General features: G+C 38.0%; 2 protein-coding genes and 1 long non-coding RNA gene across 8 annotated transcripts; 1 reads left to right on the top strand and 2 right to left on the bottom strand.

Moving 5' to 3' along the window:
- Positions 1-1,106: 1,106 nt before the first annotated feature.
- On the bottom strand, positions 1,107-3,398 carry MRPS18C (mitochondrial ribosomal protein S18C). The gene is made up of 6 exons (XM_042870597.1): positions 3,140-3,398; positions 2,972-3,033; positions 2,071-2,154; positions 1,694-1,751; positions 1,308-1,367; positions 1,107-1,248 (listed from the first exon to the last, which is right to left on the bottom strand). Exons 1-6 carry the CDS (start codon positions 3,396-3,398, stop codon positions 1,154-1,156), a joined length of 618 nt encoding a protein of 205 aa, XP_042726531.1. The 3' UTR covers positions 1,107-1,153.
- HELQ (helicase, POLQ like) lies at positions 2,901-18,967 on the top strand. 5 transcript variants are annotated; one of them, XM_042871584.1, is made up of 18 exons: positions 2,901-2,956; positions 3,901-4,639; positions 5,114-5,292; positions 5,815-6,015; positions 6,994-7,066; positions 7,503-7,600; positions 8,087-8,185; positions 8,901-9,046; positions 9,930-10,169; positions 10,981-11,122; positions 11,419-11,523; positions 12,020-12,239; positions 13,381-13,538; positions 14,618-14,716; positions 15,013-15,186; positions 15,649-15,762; positions 18,090-18,224; positions 18,765-18,967. In XM_042871584.1, exons 2-18 carry the CDS (start codon positions 3,925-3,927, stop codon positions 18,840-18,842), a joined length of 2,976 nt encoding a protein of 991 aa, XP_042727518.1. In that variant the 5' UTR covers positions 2,901-2,956; positions 3,901-3,924; the 3' UTR covers positions 18,843-18,967. The 5 variants fall into 5 exon arrangements, with proteins under 5 accessions (XP_042727518.1, XP_042727519.1, XP_042727517.1 ...); XM_042871583.1 differs by lacking the exon at positions 2,901-2,956 and adding an exon at positions 3,376-3,596; XM_042871585.1 differs by lacking the exons at positions 2,901-2,956; positions 18,765-18,967 and adding an exon at positions 3,349-3,596 and having other exon boundaries at positions 15,013-15,121; positions 18,090-18,176.
- On the bottom strand, positions 10,457-18,214 carry LOC122180134. 2 transcript variants are annotated; one of them, XR_006178927.1, is made up of 5 exons: positions 17,929-18,214; positions 16,843-16,921; positions 15,450-15,566; positions 12,787-13,285; positions 10,457-11,017 (listed from the first exon to the last, which is right to left on the bottom strand). It is a non-coding gene; the product is annotated as an uncharacterized LOC122180134 (long non-coding RNA). The 2 variants fall into 2 exon arrangements; XR_006178926.1 differs by lacking the exon at positions 17,929-18,214 and having other exon boundaries at positions 16,843-16,964.
- Positions 18,968-18,974: the final 7 nt, after the last annotated feature.

The following is an 18,974-nucleotide window of genomic DNA, read 5'->3' as shown; positions in this document are numbered from 1 at the left end:
CAGCTTACTGAGTTTTTGTAAAGTACAAAGATGTATTTTTAAATACTCCAATCCTGTTTGGCCCAAGTCAAGCAGAGTCTAAATGACATTCCTTAATTTTGCCTTGCAGAGTCAAGTCTGTATACTCTATCTCAGGGTTTTAAAACTATGCTAGCACTATGCTAGCATTCCAATAATCTCACTTGATGCCTCAGTGATAGAGCTTCAAGCTCCTACTGAAGATTTCAGGACCACTCCAACAATGAGCATCTCCTCAGCAGGTGATGTGCAGAACATCAAATCAGATGTATCTTAGGAATAGCTGTCTATATATAACAAAGTTCTTAATATTTTTACTTATCCTTAGCTATCTCATACTTAATTGTCTCTTTCTGAAAAGGAAGGGAAAAAGTGATCTTCAGCAAGACCTCTGGATAAGTTTAGTGGTCTGTACGTCTAGGGGGAAGAACATTAACAACAAATCAGTTCACTCCTTACATTCCCCAAGGGTGAACAGTCTAGAATGATAATCCTCTCAACTCAGTATCTATCCTAAGGGGTGCACTGGTATTCTCAGAGAATACCACATGTTGGTCTATAGGGTGGCAGCAAGTTGGTCAATGACATCTCATCGACCTGCACACCTGCAATTTGGCAGAGAGGGTACCCATTCTACCTCAGAGCTTTTTTGGTTTTTAGCCTCTTCACAGCAGAATTTTGGCTGCCAGGGCAGCAGCTGGTTGTCAGGGGACACTTGTGTGGTTTAGAGCTACCTTCAGTTGTCAGGGGTACTTAAGTTTTGTTCATCAGGGGCAACAGCTCATCCATAGCACGCCCCCCTCCCATTGGTAATCAGCAGTTGAACACACAGCTGTCACACAGTGGACTGCTAGGTATGCACACTGACTGCATGGTGGTCCTCAGAGAGGATCCCCACAAATCAGATTGAATGCTCAGGAAGAGCAACAGCTGAAAAAGATTTCTCTTGATCACCCACCAGTATTTCTCTTATCACTGTGATCATGGTAACCATGAAAGCTTACTCAACAGGTTACATCTCAGATAAATGCCACTGAACAAGCTTTGAGCCAAAAAACCATTCCAGCTAATCATACCAGTAGAGAATATTAAGCGTGATTTTGTTTTATTTTTATTTCTTTACAGTATGTTATTCTCAATACTTAACATTACAAATCTTGGGGTCTGTAAGAAATGATGGGTTCTTATACATAACTGGCATAAATCCTGTAAGAAAATAAAATGGAGGGTCTTTTTAAATAAAGGATGAGTGTGACTTACCAAATACTATGAAGTATAACAATACTTACCAAGTATATGAGCTCTTTTTATGGCTTTTGAAATTTCTTTCTGCTTCTTATCACACAAGCCTAAACAAATAAGTTATTTTTAGCTTCCTGGTTTCAACCGTAATTCACTGATCAGTTTAAGGAGGAAGTCTTATTAATGACAAATTGTTCTGGCTTTGTCAAAGCCTTCTTACAAAAAGGTATGTACACTTACATACCTTTTTATGGTTAAGATTAAAAAGTGATTTCTTAAAGGATATTCTCATTTCTTGATGAAGGCTACTAGTTAACATGAACATTTCAGGATGTGCACAACCAGTAATATCCAGTTCTGTAAACATATCTGTTTAAAGTGAACTAGACTGTAGAATACATCAACATTAAACAGCAAGTAGCATTCCACATACCTGTTATATGCCTGCCATAAATGCGGCCAGAGTATGGAGAAACAAACTGGGACAGAAGCTATTAGAAAGCAAAGACAAGAGTGTAAGGGTTGCTTTGTAAAAGAAGCTTTAACTTCTTCATATTCAGACTTGTTTCTTACAGAACTTCCCACATGCCCTATTATTTAAGCCACACTACAGTAGAACTAGAACTGAACATTTTATTTAATAGGCCTACAGATTTGAAGTAACTAGTTACATTACTAGATTTATCAGTAAACACTGATACTACTTCAGTTTTTAAGATCCTCTAAACATTGGTATTAATCATTAACTTCAGACTTCTGTTCCCAAGCCGTTACATGCTTTATATAAACTTACATTTTCAAGGCACTCACCTGCACATTCTTGTAGTCCACATTTATTCCACATAAGATACATTTTTTAGGAGGCTCTTTATACGGATTCTCCATTTCTATAGGCTGTAATTAGACAACAGCTAAAATGTTTTGCAAGTTCACAAGAAAATAGTCAGCTTGCACTTGATTTCACATAGATCTAAAGGAAGAAGAATGCCTTCAAACCAAAAGGAGCCCCTCCCTTACAAAGGCAGGTTAAGGAAGTTAGGCTTCTTTAGCATGGAGAAGGTTCTAGGGAGACTCACTACAGCCTTCCAGCACTTGATAGTTGCATACAAACAAGGAGACTGACTTTTTATATGAGCTGATAGAAGTAGGACAAGTAAAGTGACATAAAACTAAAGCAGGGGAGATTTAGATTAGCTATAATACAGAAGTTCTTTACTCAAGAGAGCAGTAGGGCCCTGGCACAGGGCCATGGATGTCTTATCTCTGGAGGTAGTCAGGACCAGATCAGATGGGATCCTAGGTAGCCTAAGCTGGTGGGGAGTAACCCTGCCCATGGCAAAGGGTTGGGTAGGCTGTTAGGCCCCTTCCAATTGAAACTATCCTGCAGTTCAGAAAAAAAAAACAACAGCATTTCTTTAAGGTGTGAGCTATTGAAACAGCATGGAAGAGCTACATTCATGGTAGTAGGCTATACCTTATATAGGCACTCATTAACACTTAGTAGCTGATTTCAGTAACAGTGAGAAGCGATAAACACAGTAACCAATACAGCAACGTAGCTCTCAATCACGAGAGCAGCAGGCACAGCACAGGATGCTATCTTCGTTTTCATTTTTGTTGTTTGACCAGCTCACCCACTGACAATGGATTCCATGTACAGCTGCCAGGAAGCGGCCATGGCACACCTGGCAGTGAGGTGAGGAACCCTTACCAAGTCAGACCCGACCGCCGCTTGCTGGTGCTGAAGACGACAAGGCCTCTCCCGCATCAAGGCTGCACAGCAAAGAGACAACACCATCAGCGGCAGCTCGATAGGGCAGCCTAAAGACACCGCAGAGACGCATGGCAAAGGGCAAAGAGCAACGCGCAGCCCGCTCACCAGGCACCCATCCGCAGCACAGCCTGCCGCCCCGCACAGCCAGCGCCGCCATCTTCACCTCTCCCACCTCCCTCTGCGCGCAACTTCCTCCGCGCCACTCCGCCAAGCGGAAATACCATCCGCTGGCCAATGGGGCTGCGGCCTGCACTGGTGGAGGCAGGCGATTGGCTGCGCGTCTTACATGTGATACAGTTTGTTTTGTTCTTGTGCCGGAAGCGGCGGTTGGGGCTGGGTGCCTCGTGGCGTTGCCGGCCGTCATGTACGCAGCCCCGGTGCTGCTTTGACGTGTCCCGACTCCCTCCTCATGGCCGAGCCCGCTCTCGCCGTGCGGAGGAGGAGCCGCATCAGCTCCGCTCGCAAACGGAGCCACCCCCCTGCACGGCCCGGGGCCGCCTCCTCGCCGCTGGCTCGCAAGAGACACAGTGCTGGGGGTGAGGGGTCCCCGGCCGAGCCCCCGGTACGGAGGTGGTGGCTGGGACGGGGGAGGCGGGCCGGAGTGAGGCTGTGGTGGCGGGAAGCACTTGAGCAGGGGGTGTGTTCGGGATCAGAAACCTCAGAAAAAGCTGCTCGTTGACTGCCGCATTTCACTCATTTGCGAGTATACATTCCATTAAAAGTTGAACTGACAAAGTGAAAAGGCAGATTAATTGCTTGATAAATTGCAGAGCAGTTAAATGAATTACACTTTATGCTTCAGTTACCGAGGTTTTTCCAGCTTGTTACTTTGCAGTGTTAATTCCCTTACTGTTCTATTTTCACAGTGTAACAATGATAGTGAAGAAGATATGTTTGGCGACTATGACAGCTTCCATGAAAGTGATTCTTTATTGGCTCAAGTTCTTGATGCAGAGCACCAGCACCCCCAGGAAAAAGGTGTGGACATGAAAGCAGCCAGGGAGTTTGCACATGGGAATCTTCAGTCAGAAATGAACCAAAGCAAGCAATGTAATTTGCATGCTACAGAAGATAGTAGTATGCATCAAGTGGATGAACGTTACGGCTTCCAAATGAATGAAAATGATGCTGGAAACACCAATGAAGACCTCAGTGATTCTGTTTTCGATGAATTGCCTTCATCACAACTTTTGTATTTGGAGAAAATGGGTGAGCTTTCTTCTCGTTCCCAAAAATCTGCAGGCACAGAGAAGATGGATGAGTGGAAGAATTCCTCCTTGGACAAAATCCGGAGTCCATCATCTCCATGTCCTGACTTTGGACACAAGAACAGAAGCACAAAATCTTCCACAGGCTCTAGGTCTGATTCATGTAAAAGCGTGAGTCTTAAAGATCATCTGAAAAATGCTATGACTGGAAATGCCAAAGCCCAGACTCCAGTGGTCTTGAAGACCAAGCAGCTTAAAGAAGCTATTTTATCTGAAGAGATTTCTGTTGCTAGGGAAACTATTGAATCATCGTCTTTTGATATAGGCCCGTTTTATGGATTACCCAGTAAAGTTAAACATCTCCTCAGGCAATTTCGGGGCATTGAAACACTTTATGGTAATAGAACTTATGGGTTCTTCAAAGCAAACAATTGTAGTATAAGTATTTTCTGTTTAATCCATTATGGTATAAAGTTACTTGTTTATGGTTGAATTACTGTCCATTACGCAAATTAAATATTGAAATTAAAATATTTTCAAGTCCAAAAGTAGGATAATGTAATACTACTTGTTGCATTTAAGGGAAAAGCCTAAGTCGTGTTGGATCTCCAGAGGAGGAAGCATAAGAAAGTTAAGGTAATAATAATGAGCTATGTCAGAAGAGAATTGTTTTTCAGCAGTGTGGAGGAGGAGGATGTGGCTTACAGGAATACTTTCTTGTGTAAGATCTGAGAAAAAGACTTGTAGCACTTAACTGAAGAAAACTCTTGAATGCTGAATTGATGAGTTTTATACAGCATAGATAAAGAGCCTTGTGGGGGACGAGCATATCCTTAAGAGGATTGGCAATAATTCTTTTTTAATTTTGCAGAATGGCAGCATGATTGCTTAACATTAAAATCTCTACAGCGGAGGAAGAATTTGATTTACTCGTTACCAACTAGTGGTGGAAAAACACTTGTTGCTGAAATTTTAATTCTCCAAGAATTACTCTGCAGGCAGAAGGATGTTCTGATGATCCTGCCCTATGTTGCCATTGTCCAAGAAAAGGTCTGGAAAGTTCCTGGTATTGTGCATCTTCTGCAATGTGCCTTGTTATATGACTGGGTTTAGCAGTAGCATTAGGTAACTGTATTTTTCATAAAAACATTTTGGGAAATGAGTTGCTTTGCCTTTTAGCGCTGCTCTAAGATTCAATTTTATTCTAGTAGAAAATTGTGGTTATCACTTCAATATGCTGAGTTATAAGAAATTCTTGAAATGACAGCCTTCTGCAGCGTCACCCGTATTTTTGTTCTTGTATCAGTGCCTTTTGCTGTCATCCCTTCTGGCAAAGTACCAATGTAATAAAAACATATGCTACTCTGACTAAATCAAAATGAAGATAGAGAACAGTTTGATAAAGTTTGTGAATGCTTTTGCTTTTCAACTGGGGAACGTATTCATTATGCAATTGATTTAGATACGGGTAGGTTACATGCGTGATTGAGTAATTGAGACAGGTCTGAAATTCAGAACGAGCACAAGTTTGTTTTCCAGCTGACATTGCTTTTTTTTTTTTTTTTTTAACAGGTTTGGGGTTTATCAAGCTTTGGGATAGAATTAGGTTTCCTGGTTGAAGAATATGCAGGAAGTAAGGGAAGATTTCCACCCATCAAGAGAAGAATAAAAAAGTCACTTTATATTGCTACCATAGAAAAAGGACATGCTCTTGTGAATTCTTTAATTGAAACAGATAGAATCAATGACCTCGGTTTAGTTGTAGTAGATGAGGTAGGTCACAAGATTTTCCCATAAATAGCTTTAGTTTATTTCATTGGTTTAGTTTCCAGGGCTTACCATGTCACAAGTAGTATAACTTCATTACTTCATTGGTACTTTGGGATCAGGAAAATGATCTGTAACCAATGCCTGTTATGATTAATGTTATTTTTATTCATCAACTGAAGTATTCTTTGTCACAGAGACTGCGTTAACATATCTACTGTGTTTAGTGGTTAATTGTAAATTAACTGTTACTTTGTAGAGCCAAACTAAGAAACAAAAATTAAAAAGTGATACTGAGTTGCGTGGAACATGTTTTTGCATATGCATGTTGCGTGCCTGAATTTGATATCCTGGCATCTGAAGGCTGATATACTGGAGGGAAAATGAAGTCACATTTCACTGAGAATTACCTGTTTCTCTGCTTTTTAATAATGTGACTGAGTTGTACTGCTAAAGGTTAACTGTGGGATTGAATCACATGTGTAATATGTGAAATCACGTGCTCAACTCCTGGAATGCTCCAGGCTGGCCTTAGTTAAACACAACTTCTCTAAATGTGAAGAGGCTTAATAAATAAGTTGGGCTTTTTCTGGTAGCACCTGCCTGCTAAGAAAAGATTTGTTTAGGATCCCTAACAAGTGTTTCTTAAAAATAAGTTGAACAAGGTAAGTTTAGGTTGCTTCATCTCCATGCCAATTCTGTACTTGCAAGAGATCCTATTTCCATGATACTTGTGATCTAATTAAATGGAATGCAAATTTTAGCTGCTTGTACTCTTGGATCTTTTGTGCTGCAGTTTTTAAATACATATTAATTAAGCCAATACTTAGAGAAGAAGCTTAGCATGTCAGTTTACCAAGTAGATCTCTAAATGGAGTCTTGACAGACACTCAACTCAGAATTACTTAGAAATAAACGGTTGTATTTCTGGGAATATTTGTAACCCAGTAGTAACTCTTGGTTGCTTTCTCTTCCGGTCTGCAGTTGCATATGATTGGTGAGGGAAGTCGTGGAGCAACACTAGAAATGACTCTTGCAAAAATACTTCATGCTAGTAGTAAGTCAGTCTCTAAAATATCGTTCTGTGATCTCCTGTAGAGAGAGATCACCTTTTTGCTTTCTAGATCTGTGCTGCCTTGGCTGCTTTTGAAAAATGCGTTGATTGCTTGGGTTGTTTTACCCCATAAGGATGGGCTGAGTGTTCTTGAAGCTTTCTTGATATTTTTCTGAGCAATTCTGTGCATTGTCAAACATCTTTCATTTCTTCATAGGAGCCCCTTTGCCACTGCAATTAAACATCTCCATAGAGAAGACTTCCTTTCTTATGTTTACATCTCAGGCAATATTTCTTAGCTACATCCCCATGAAAACTGCTGATTTGGCACTTAAAAGTAAATGCTAATAATGGATAAGCAGGCTTTTGAGTTAAGTATTGAGCAAAGCGTTTAAAATGGTGACCATGGAAATAAATTCTGTAAAACTTGTTTTTACAGCAAATACACACATTGTTGGAATGAGTGCAACTTTAAATAATGTTGGAGACCTGCAGAAGTTCCTGCAAGCAGAGTACTATACTAAAAATTTCAGACCGGTGTGTACACAAAATATTGTAAAACAGTCAATATTGCTGCTGGCTTTAAAATTATAGCAGCCCTGTTCAGACTTTTAACATGGGCCACGTGTTTACTTTCACCATGTTTTAAAGATTAAAGCAATATGCATGGTAAGACTTGTAATGGTACTAACAAACTTTTTTCATGATTTGCCACACAGTGTATTGTGTACGTACATATACTTACATATATGAAGTAGTGATTAATCATTATTGTTTATGTAATGCACGTGGAATCTGAGCTGGTGGTCTTCAATCATGAGAACTGTTTATGAACAGTGATGCATATTCTTAGCTAATTAGGCACTTATTTTGCCAGAGCAGATAATTAGGTCTATTTTTAAAGACTGCATGCATGTATTTAAGGGAAGCATGATGTTTACTAAAAAAAACAGCTACGTATTATTAATGGCTTCATGTTGGTAATTTGACTATTATTTCTGTTTCTGGCTTAAATCAATCTAGGTAGAGTTAAAGGAATACATAAAGATAAGAGATGCAATTTACGAAGTTGACAGCAAAGCAGAAAATGGCTTTACTTTTTCACGTCTCCTTAATTTCAAGGTAAGATCTAAGTTTCTTTGAACTATGATTATAAAATATCATTATTTGTTGATGTCTGCAGTGCTTTCACAGAAGAAATAACATAGTTGACTTGTAATGCATATAACAAAGACAATAGCAAACTTAAGAAGAGGAAAAAGGTCCGTTAAATATCAGATATTTAACTCTATTTTAACATTTTTACTGCTCTTAGCAGAAAGTGGGGTTGGTCTATTTTCTTTTCAGTATTCTCCCATGGGTAGTAAAGGGCTTGAAAAGTCCATAGAACTAACTGCTGCAAGTCTTTGGGTAGATTTTCTCAGCTGTTTATCACTTTTGAGTAACAGAACATACGTTCTCACTTTCAAATAACAGAACATATGTTCATTGTTATAAGCTTATTACTGACTTATTTGGATTCACTTCAATGTTAAGATTGGTGGATGATGGTATACTGCCACTTGCACGAGCAGCATTGCTACTGTAACACTGCAGGTAAAGATATTAAGGAGGAGGAAGAAGAGTGTTGATTTTTATACGGATATTCTGAGCTGAATCTTTTGGTAAACTGTAAAGTGCTTGGCTGGGAGAAGTTCATCCTACAAATTCTTGTTTAAGTCACCTTAAAACAAATGGAGAATGCCCTAGGGAAGGCAGAGAACAGGTACTGAGTACTTGCTGAGTTTAAGAATTAAATTCCACGTTTGAAAAATGATGTTTGTCAATCTGTTGATAGTATTCTAGTAGCCTGGAGAAAGCAGATCCCGACCACATCATTGCACTGGTTACTGAAGTTATTCCGAAATATTCCTGCCTAATCTTTTGTCCCACTAAAAAGAACTGTGAAAATGTGGCTACAATGGTTTGCAAGTATCTGAACAAGTATGTTTTATCTCCTGATTTTTTTTTATTATATATGAAATTGTTGGCTAGAACTCAGTGTTTATCTTAACTAGTTTGGAAGTGGCTTTTCTGGGTGATGAGATGTACTTTGAATATACAGAATTACATGAAGCTATTAACTGGATATATTACAGAAAATTGCTGAAGGCTTATTAGTAAACTGTTTTACAAGCTTTTTTCAGCAGATTTTACAAATAGAGGACAAATAAATTTAAAAAAAAAACATAGAGAAGGGTATACTAAAAAAAAAAAAAAAAACAACATTTAACCTTATCTTATTGGCACTTCTTTCCACAAGCTACTTAAAGACATTTTCCCTATAGCCCTGTATTTGGTCATGTACGTCATTAGTTGTCTATGGAAGTATCAAGTATTCTCTCCTTAGAGGATGTAAACACTAAACTAGGCTTCACGTACAAAAGTTGAGATTTGTTTGACTGGATAAAAGTCTGATTTAATATAATTATAGTCTAGTTTAAATAGCATGTAGAAAGAAATTACATTAATTGTTCAAATTCCCAATCTTGGAACCAATTTTAGTGTCTATAAACTTTGCTATAAGCTGATATTGACCTTCTCTCTTGTCTTCAATGTGCCTGATACACACCTAATCAATATTTGATGCCTTCTGTACCCATGCTTCCAAACAACAACAACAAAAAAATCAGTTGCGGGTGACTTCAGTCTCTACCTGTGTATTACTATTTTGAAGTTATCAGAAACAAATCTTTATCCAAATCTTTATCACCTATTTAGTTACAGGAACAGATAATGGAGAGAAATGTAGAAGATGTCTGCCTTAATTTTTTTAAAGTGATTATTAATTGATCAAAGTCTAAAGAAATGTTTTTTGTTCTCAAAGAGAATTTAGAGCACACAGGGAGAAAGAGAAACAGGACCTAATTAAGAACCTAAAGGATATTGGAAATGGAAGCATCTGTCCTGTTCTGAGGCAAACAATTCCTTTTGGTGTTGCCTATCACCATAGTGGCCTTACAAATGATGAAAGAAAGAGTATAGAAGAAGCATATTGTAAGGGTGTCCTGTGTCTTCTTGCTTGCACAGCTACATTAGCTGCTGGCGTTAACCTGCCAGCCAGAAGGTAAGTTAACCAAAAATATTACATTGTTTCATTCTTGCATTGTAAATAATAACAATAAACCTTAAATGGAAATATCAGAACTCTGTTACATATCTTTCAGCTGTTACTTGGAAATTTCAGGAGGAAGTAATTTAACACAGTGAGCTTAGGACAGATGATAACTTTGCAGTTTTAATTCTAGGAAAAACATGTCAGTTACAAGTCTCTCAGAATGCATAGTTGAGGAACACATAGTTGAGGAACACTTTCCTGAAGGAATTTCTACTATATTGAGAAATTCTTCAGTGTTCAGTAATAATGAGCAAGTGATGATGCTTTTTAAATGCTTTTAAAAGAATAATGTTTAAATCCTAAAATTGTTTTATAAGGAGAAGATGTTTAAATATATTTTACCAGAATAACGTGCTAGCACTTGTTACGCAGGTATTGATGGTACAGTTTGCCCTAGTCTTCAAGACCAAGAGACTGTTTGCTTAGAATCCAGTTTTGTGTGTCTGTGTTTGAGTAACACATCTGAGGAGAGAGAACTTTATTTTCCTAACAGAGAAATGTGGTCTGTTTTTAGCATTACTGACTTAGTGTCAACATTTTTTGTGTTCGACTAATACAAAGGCTCTGCAGCAATTAAAATGGATTATGATTCAGACTTCAAGGTGTTAGATGTTTTGTTGAACACTTTTTTGGAAACAAGTACAATTTTGCTCATCTTAGTTGCAAAGCATGAAGCATATCTAGAGAATGCATCTTTATGATATTGCAACTATAATAATTTTAATATTAAGCACAACTTACCAATGATTTCTTTTTACAGGGTGATTTTAAGAGCCCCTTATGTTGCTAGCGAGTTCCTGAAGAAGAATCAATATAAACAAATGATTGGCAGAGCTGGTCGAGCTGGTATTGACAGTGCTGGTGAAAGTATTCTCATAGTGCAGGAAAAAGACAAACATTTGGTAACTTTCATGAAGCTGTTGGTGATTTGAGTCATTGGATTAAGTTGGTAACATAAAGAAGAGTAGATGAGGTCGTTAGCCTGAGCTCAGTAGAAGTTGTTTGAGGTAACTGACTTACAAAATACCAGTTAATTGCTTTAGTCATACATGGATTGTTTTCAGGCATTAGCTATAAATGCTTGATGTTTACAGATACTTGTGATTCTGCTTAGAAACAAAGACTCAGTACTTCAGAACAGCTTAAAACTATTCCCTAAATATTTTTCTGTACCAATATATTTCTTGGGACCTTTCAGGTTCGGGATTTAATAACCAGTCCTTTGGAGAATTGTTACAGCAATCTTCTGCCAGAGTTCACCAAGGGAATGCAGTACCTGTTGCTATCATTGGTTGGATTGAAGGTATTAGTTAAGTATTATGAGCAGTTAAAGTGTTTGGGGGATGCAATAAATACTGTATTACTTGATTCTGTAGGAAAACCAGATATTTTTAACAGTTGAACTTAGCTAAGTTCAGCACAGCTTCCCTTCAAATAGGAAGTGCAGAACTGTGAATAATATTTTCCTCACTTAAAAAGCAATGACATAACATGATGCTTTTCTAGTGTGGACAAAACCAAAGTTATGTCTACCTTCTCCAGTGTCTTAGTACTTCATTTTCTGATGCTAGATTCTACCAATAAAAACTAGCAACAGTCTAAACAAATGAACATAATAGAACAGCCAGGATAATAAATGGACATGCTGTCCCATCAGATCAATGATCAGCTGTCTATTCTATTTGTCACTTAGCTTCTATAAACAACTTAAATGATAGTCTGAGTAATTGTTTTGAATAGCATGCACTTTTTTTGCGTGATGACATTTAAACATCTAATTGCTTCCAAATCTTATACAGATTGCAGTTACCCAAGAGGAAGTGTACAGTTTTATGTGCCGTACATTGCTGGGTGTCCAGCAGCAGCTGCTGTTGAAAGAGAAGAGCCTCTCAGAGATTGTTAGAGATGAACTAGAAAATCTAATAGAAAAGGGACTCTTAAAAGGAAAAATAATGGAAAAGGATCAAAATTCCAAAAGTACACTAACAATCACACTGTTGGGTAAAGCTACATATAAAGGTAAGATTAATCTTATTCTTCAACAAGCCCTTTCATCTCAGCCTTACCTTCATTTAATGTGGCTTGCTTTCTTCTCTTCGAAAAGGCAATTTAAAAAAAAAAAAAACCTTGCCCAGTGCTAGTTTAGTTACTAAATAATGTGTTGGACTGAAATTAAGAATGAGTAAGCATTGTGTGACTGAACGTTACAGGTATGAATCTTAACAACATGAATCACAAGACGACTCAAACTAGAACTGTATTAAAATTAATGACTTGACTTGATTTAGTGTTTGTAATGAAAATTACTCACAATCTCATTTTTACAAGTAGGCTAAAAAATAATGTTACTCACAATGCCTATTAAGAGACTAATGGGGAAAGGAAGTAATATTACATGTGGTCCAAATCTAATGTAAAAAGTATACCAGTGTACAGTCAGTAAGTATACAGAGGTCAGGCTTGATAAGATGTAGGATCAATAAGTATAAGCCTAACATCAATAAGATGTCAGGCTTAGCAAGATTATCACAGTGGAAAGATAATCAAAATAAATGAAAATGCTCACCAGTGTTGTAGGCTCACAGTAAACTCCTCAAGGAGCGACCTCCAGACACATCCTTCCTCAGTAGCAGTCAGTCCTTAAGAGGGGTCTAAGAGAGGTGGAGCCAGGCTTCATCCCCTCCTGGTAGCACAAGTGAATTGCCTTCACCTGTGCTCCTGCAGCTGACTCAATTGCTTGTCTCAGGTGGTCAATCAGAGGTTCAGGCCATGATCAAAAAGTTCCCATACAACCAGAAAGTACGATTTTTTTCATCTCATAGCATAAAGATGTAGGACAAGGAAAGCACTTGTAAGTTTTACAGGCTGAAGCTATCTCTCAGTTTCATACAAGAGTTTCTTCAAAAGAAGATAATTCAAACATTCCAGAAGCACACAAAATGTATGTGGAAACCAGTGATCGCAGACTTTTTTTGCAGTTCCTTTTTGCCAATAATGATAGATAACAATGATTATTTGGGCTACGCTTTCCTCTTGGATTAAGATTGCACTACCAACAAACTTTTCTGGAAAAAATAAAATGATGACTTCATGTGAGAATCTGTTGCACTAAACTCTGTATGCCTACCTAAAATTGCTGTGCGTTGTCTGCTTATTTTAGGCTCTATAGATGTGTCGTACTGCAATCTTCTTTACAAAGAACTGAGGAAAGGCTTGGAAGGGCTGGTTCTTGAGAGCAGTCTTCATCTTCTCTATTTAGCTACTCCATATGACATGGTTTCCAACTGCAGCCCAGATTGGATGATATACTTGAGGCAGGTGAGATCTGCATTTCAATGTTTGATTGGGGCATATACTAATGCTGCTTAGTGGATTTTGAGTGTGTTTATACATACAGAACATAACTAGTACAATAATGCTTTGATGAAAAGGTAAAGATGTTAATGTTTTCAATCATAGGGCAGAAGTGCTTTTCTTTACCTCAAGAACTTAATTTACGTTGTGCATTGATATTTTGTCCTCTTAGTGAGAAACAGCAGCACAATGGCACTAAAGTCTGTATAACTGGGTTTGTACTCAACAGTTTGACAGGTAAAGAAACTGCAGATCTGACTGCAGAGAAGTCAGCCTAGTATTCAAATATTAGATACAGATATTTAAAAGCACAGTTTTCCTTTCAGTAGCAGACTTCTGGTTTCAATAACATATTTCATAAGAACTAGTTGTCTGAATTTAGTATGAAATTATCCTGAAGAGTTGTTCTGCAAGCTCAAGCATGGAGTACAGGAAAAAAAAATTGTTTGTTGGTCGTGGAGCTTCTTATTTTTGAAGCATTTGATGAAACTGAACCAGATCTGTTTTTATACAACTTCATACTAGCATTAATCACTATCTGACAGGGAAGAACTTAAATTCCAGATGTGTTTAAGTAAATAACAAGACTTGGAAGAAAATACTAGAGCACGTAGAAGAGCTACTGGTAGTTTGGGGTTTTTTACTAATTCATCTTGAATTTTATATAGATAACTGTCATTACCAGACAAGGTGAGAAATGTGATGCTGTGTGCACCTTAATAATTAAGCTGTGTATGCATTTAGAAAATGACACACCCTTTCTACACATATACAGATGTGTTCAGCTGCTAAACTTCTGGTGTATGTGGCTTTAAACCAGTTGAGTTAAAGGTGAAAAAGTATGTTAGTTTCTTATTTGTGGAGGAGAAGGGAAAGCAAAATTAGCTATTTGCCTGCAGGTGGTCTGCATATTAAACAAATGTGATGTGAATTACTTTTTAGAGTTAAATATACATTGTCTAGAGCTATTATGATTTGTAACATTTAATTTCTTATTAGTTGTAATGAAGAAATGATTTTGACTGTAATCAATCTTCCTTTAGTTCAACCAGCTGAGTTCAGCAGAGCAAAAAGTAGCAGATATGGTAGGAGTACCTGAGAGTTTTATTGCAAAAAAGGCTTCTGGTCAAGCCATCAGAAAGGTAGGCTCGAGATTTCTTACACCTAAGACACCTAAGACCTACAGTGTAGTCTTGTAATTCAACTGTTTAGAAATGCTGGATAACTTCCCTGAAAGTATTTAATTATTACTCTTCTTTTACTCATTAACTTTCTTTTCACCTCATCTTGTTTTTCCATGTTTAATGTATTAGGGTCTAACATATACCTGTTTTAGAGATGTGAAGGAACAGGGACGTAAGGACTTAATCCTTGAAGAATGAGCAGAAAATTGTGAATTTCATAGGGGGTACTGAGTTCTAACTTGTTTTATTCCTAGAATGTGGACACTGCTGTTGTGAACAGGCTGTACCTGTCATTTGTCCTGTATGCCCTACTGAAAGAGACCAACATATGGAGCGTCTCAGAGAAATTCAACATGTCCCGAGGTTACGTGCAGAATCTCCTTACATCTGCTGCCTCATTTGCTTCTTGTGTTCTGCATTTCTGTGAGGTAGTGTACTAAATATCTCCTAGTATCTTCTCTTGATTGGCTTTGCAAAACTTGAAGTTTTCTTCTGTTATGTTAAGCTCAATGCATACATTGCATTTCACCTCTCCTGTGCGTAACTATACATTGTCAAGAAAAGAATGCCAGTACAAAGCATATTTCTTGTGTTAACAGTAAGGTTGATGGACAGAGAATACAAGAATACCTACTTCAGAGGTCACTGATCAGTGTCATTAAGTGCAGTTGATGGAAAATTATGAGCTTACCTTTGTGAGATGAGGCCTTCTGGTGATGGAATGTCACCGTGAGAAAAGAGCTGTCTTGGTTGTTTCTTAACCATCCCAGATTTAGTTGAGGAGCGCCAGATGCAACTCTGCAACAAGCTGTAAGAATAGCAAGAAGAGTTTTCCTACTGTCTTTTTTACTGCCTTTTACTTTGACTTCTAATTGTCCTTGTCTCTGCAGGAACTGGAGGAATTTTGGGTTTACAAAGCCCTGCTGACAGAACTTACCAAGCGCTTGACGTACTGTGTTAAGACAGAGCTCATTCCACTGATGGAGGTAGCAGGGGTTCTAGAGGTAAGTAAACCTATCTTCAACAATTGGACAAAGGCAAACTTTTGTGCTAAATGTTATTATCACTAAAGTATCTCTGGAAGACCAGGCTAGATTTTATTCCAAGTCTGGCATCATAGGAATACCTCGCAACAGTCTGTTATGTCAGGGACTGTTGGGGGAATGCGAGCTGGAGCCAGTCATATTCTCCTTCCAGTTGCTGCTGCAGCAACAGTGAAAGCACTGCATTTGCATACCAATTTAGAGCTTTGTGCTCAACTGTAAAACACAGCCCAGGTCAAGTGTATTTTGAGGTTAAGTTAGAAGATTATCACAGAACTACAGGAAGTTACACAGGGAACATAAGCTTCTAGTATCACTAATGCTGGTGCATGTATTTCAAATGAGAGATGTGACTAGTTTCTGAGGGCTCCTATTCAAGCATTAAAATACTGTGGGAACTGAGTGCAGGATTGTGAGTGAACCTCCTTTGAAAAGGATGTGTCTTTTCTATTCCAGCATACTGTAGAAATCACATTGTCAGCAGATTGGTGGCAGTGAGTTTTTACACTGAAAAGTTAAAGCTATGGAGACTTACACCTTGATGCATTTTGTATGAAATGGCCTGAATCTGGTATAAAGGGAGAAGAAAGGTCTTCATTCCATGGCTTGAAGCCTTTAAGGGCAAGAAGAGTCTGAACAGCATGATTCTACTGAAGTTACATTGTACAGATTGTTCTTGAAATACATTGCTCTCATCAAGGTGCTTTTAAACAATAATTAAAACTATTAAAATCATACTGACAGCTGGTACTTCTAGCAGATACTGACATCTTGAACAGGTATGATTTACATAGTTCTGTGTGTAGGAAACTGATAGAATCAATATTTGGCTTACCATAGTAAAAGAGAAAACGTCCTTAGAATTTTGAGTTGCCAAAGAGCAAACTATGATTTCCCTGTTAGTTACTAGCAAGGGCAGGTTCTGAGCTATCAGTCATACTGTGCATACAGCTACAGAACAGTACAGAAGAGGTATGCTGGCATTTAATGGATTTTTTTTTTTTTTGTGAATTATGACACTTCACATCACTAAGTACTCACGTGTTGTTTGTAAGCTTTTCTGTTGGATACTTGTACTGTATATATATGCCATCAGATTAGATTTCCTATTCCTTGGTGCCTTAACAATAGAAGAAAAAAAAAGTGTGATTGACCAAATATATGATGGCAGTTGTATGATCAATAAGCATACAGATGTTATATAGTATATAGAGAAGCTAAGCTGTTAAGATTATCACATTGGGAAAGACAATCAGAGAAAAGTGAAAAAGTACTCACCAGTGTTGTAGACTCACAAGAAACTCCACAGAGAGCAACCTCCAGAAGAGATCCTTCCTCAGTGGCAGGCAGCCCTTAAATGGTGCCACCCCTTCCAGTCACACAGCTGAATTGCTTTCACCTGTGCTGAGTGCTTGCCTCAGGTGATCAATGAGAGGTTCAGGCTGTGATTCAGCAGTTCCTATACAGCAGTGTACCACTTTTCCATCTGATAGGAATTATTACTTAGGCAGTTAGAGCCTTGGCATTACCAAATGCTTTAAAAACTAGCCTAGAAATGCATTTGACTTAAACTTTGTATACAAGTTCAATCACTGTAAGTTTTGCAAAAGGAACATCTCCAAAAAGACTGTATACAGTAATTACTGTTGGGCTGCATTGCATTCTTATACCACAACAGGACCAAGCCTAGTAAAGAGAAGCAGGCCACACGTACTCCCATGCTGATTTTAGCTGTCAAATTCCAGAGAATCTCTCCTGTCCTTGTGAGCTAACAGCCATGAGTTGGTGTAAAACTAGAGAAAAAGATACAATTGAGTAAAGCAAAAAAAAAATATTAATAAGCTCTAAGCAGCAAAGTGCAGTCTTATCTGGAGTGCTATGGAAGCTTATGAGGTGGTATTAAAAGTTGCAGAAAAATAGGGGCAACACTTCAGGCATAACAAGCTCTCATTTCATTTAGATCTTCTAAAGAAAATAAGGCAGTGATTTGTGTCAGTGACAGCAAATGCAGAAAACGTGACAAAAGAGAAATGAGGCTGGCAGACACAGTACTGTGCAGGTGCAGAGGAAGTAATGATGCCTGGTTTACTTCGAACTGTGTAAGGTTTTTCAGGTTTAAATCAGTACCTCTGAATTGCTAGTGCCAGTTCTTATGAGGCTTGCTGTTCTTGGAAAGGTGAATCAAAGGGAACCTGGATCACTATTAAAAATATATATATAAATGTCTGAGGTGGATTGAGAATTCTTATTGCCTCTTAAAATAACCTAACACAACTTCTGTCTTACAGGCACGAGCTAAACAGCTTTATAATGCAGGGTACAAAACTTTAGCACACTTAGCTAATGCAAACCCAGAAACTCTGGTGAAGACGATCGAGCATTTGTCACGACGTCAAGCCAAACAAATGGTTTCTTCTGCAAAGGTAAGCAAGTATGTTAAAAGAAACTACTTGAGGAATTCAAAGTTTCAAAATGAGTATTTGAATAACATTAAAAGAAAGTGGAAGATTCGGTTTAGAAATAAAGGCATTTGTGAATATTTGCAGTGGCAACAGTGATCAGTATTAATCTAGTGAGTTCATTTTCTTAACCACATTATTTATCTAAGATGATTACAATGGGGGTGAATTCAGCGACTACAGCCCATGATGCACTTAAATGATTGGCAAATAGAAACTACTTAAACCCATTCTTTTTCTGTGGGGGGTCGTAAAGAGTTCTCTTCATTAGAGAAACAAAGACCAGAAATGTTCTGGTAGCTTATCTGGAACAGTGAACAGTACAAGGTCTTGGCATAATACATAAGAAGATATTAGATTAGTGCTGCAGTCCTGTGAGCAACAGCATTGTTTCATTTCATTTTTCAAGACCAGATACAAACCTGGAAAGGAACACTGATGTTTAATCCTAACAGTATCGCAAATGATTGTCTTAATTTCCTAATTGTTTGATTGCTATTACAGATGCTGCTGACTGAAAAAGCTGAAGCTTTACAAGAAGAAGTAGAGGAACTCCTAAAGGTGCCTACGGATATCCCATAAACCTACTGACCAGCTCAGTCATGAAAAAAATAATAATGAATTGAAGTATTTGGGCATGTCTTAGGTTTTAACTTTGTCCTATGTATACATGCTGTAAATATAATAAATATTTATTATCTTTTGTATACATCA

Source organism: Lagopus leucura, unplaced genomic scaffold (genome assembly GCF_019238085.1).
Source record: "Lagopus leucura isolate 7727_CA_CO unplaced genomic scaffold, USGS_WTPT01 Super-Scaffold_100004, whole genome shotgun sequence".
Taxonomy (NCBI): domain Eukaryota; kingdom Metazoa; phylum Chordata; class Aves; order Galliformes; family Phasianidae; genus Lagopus; species Lagopus leucura.
This window is presented reverse-complemented; position numbering and strand designations above follow the sequence as displayed.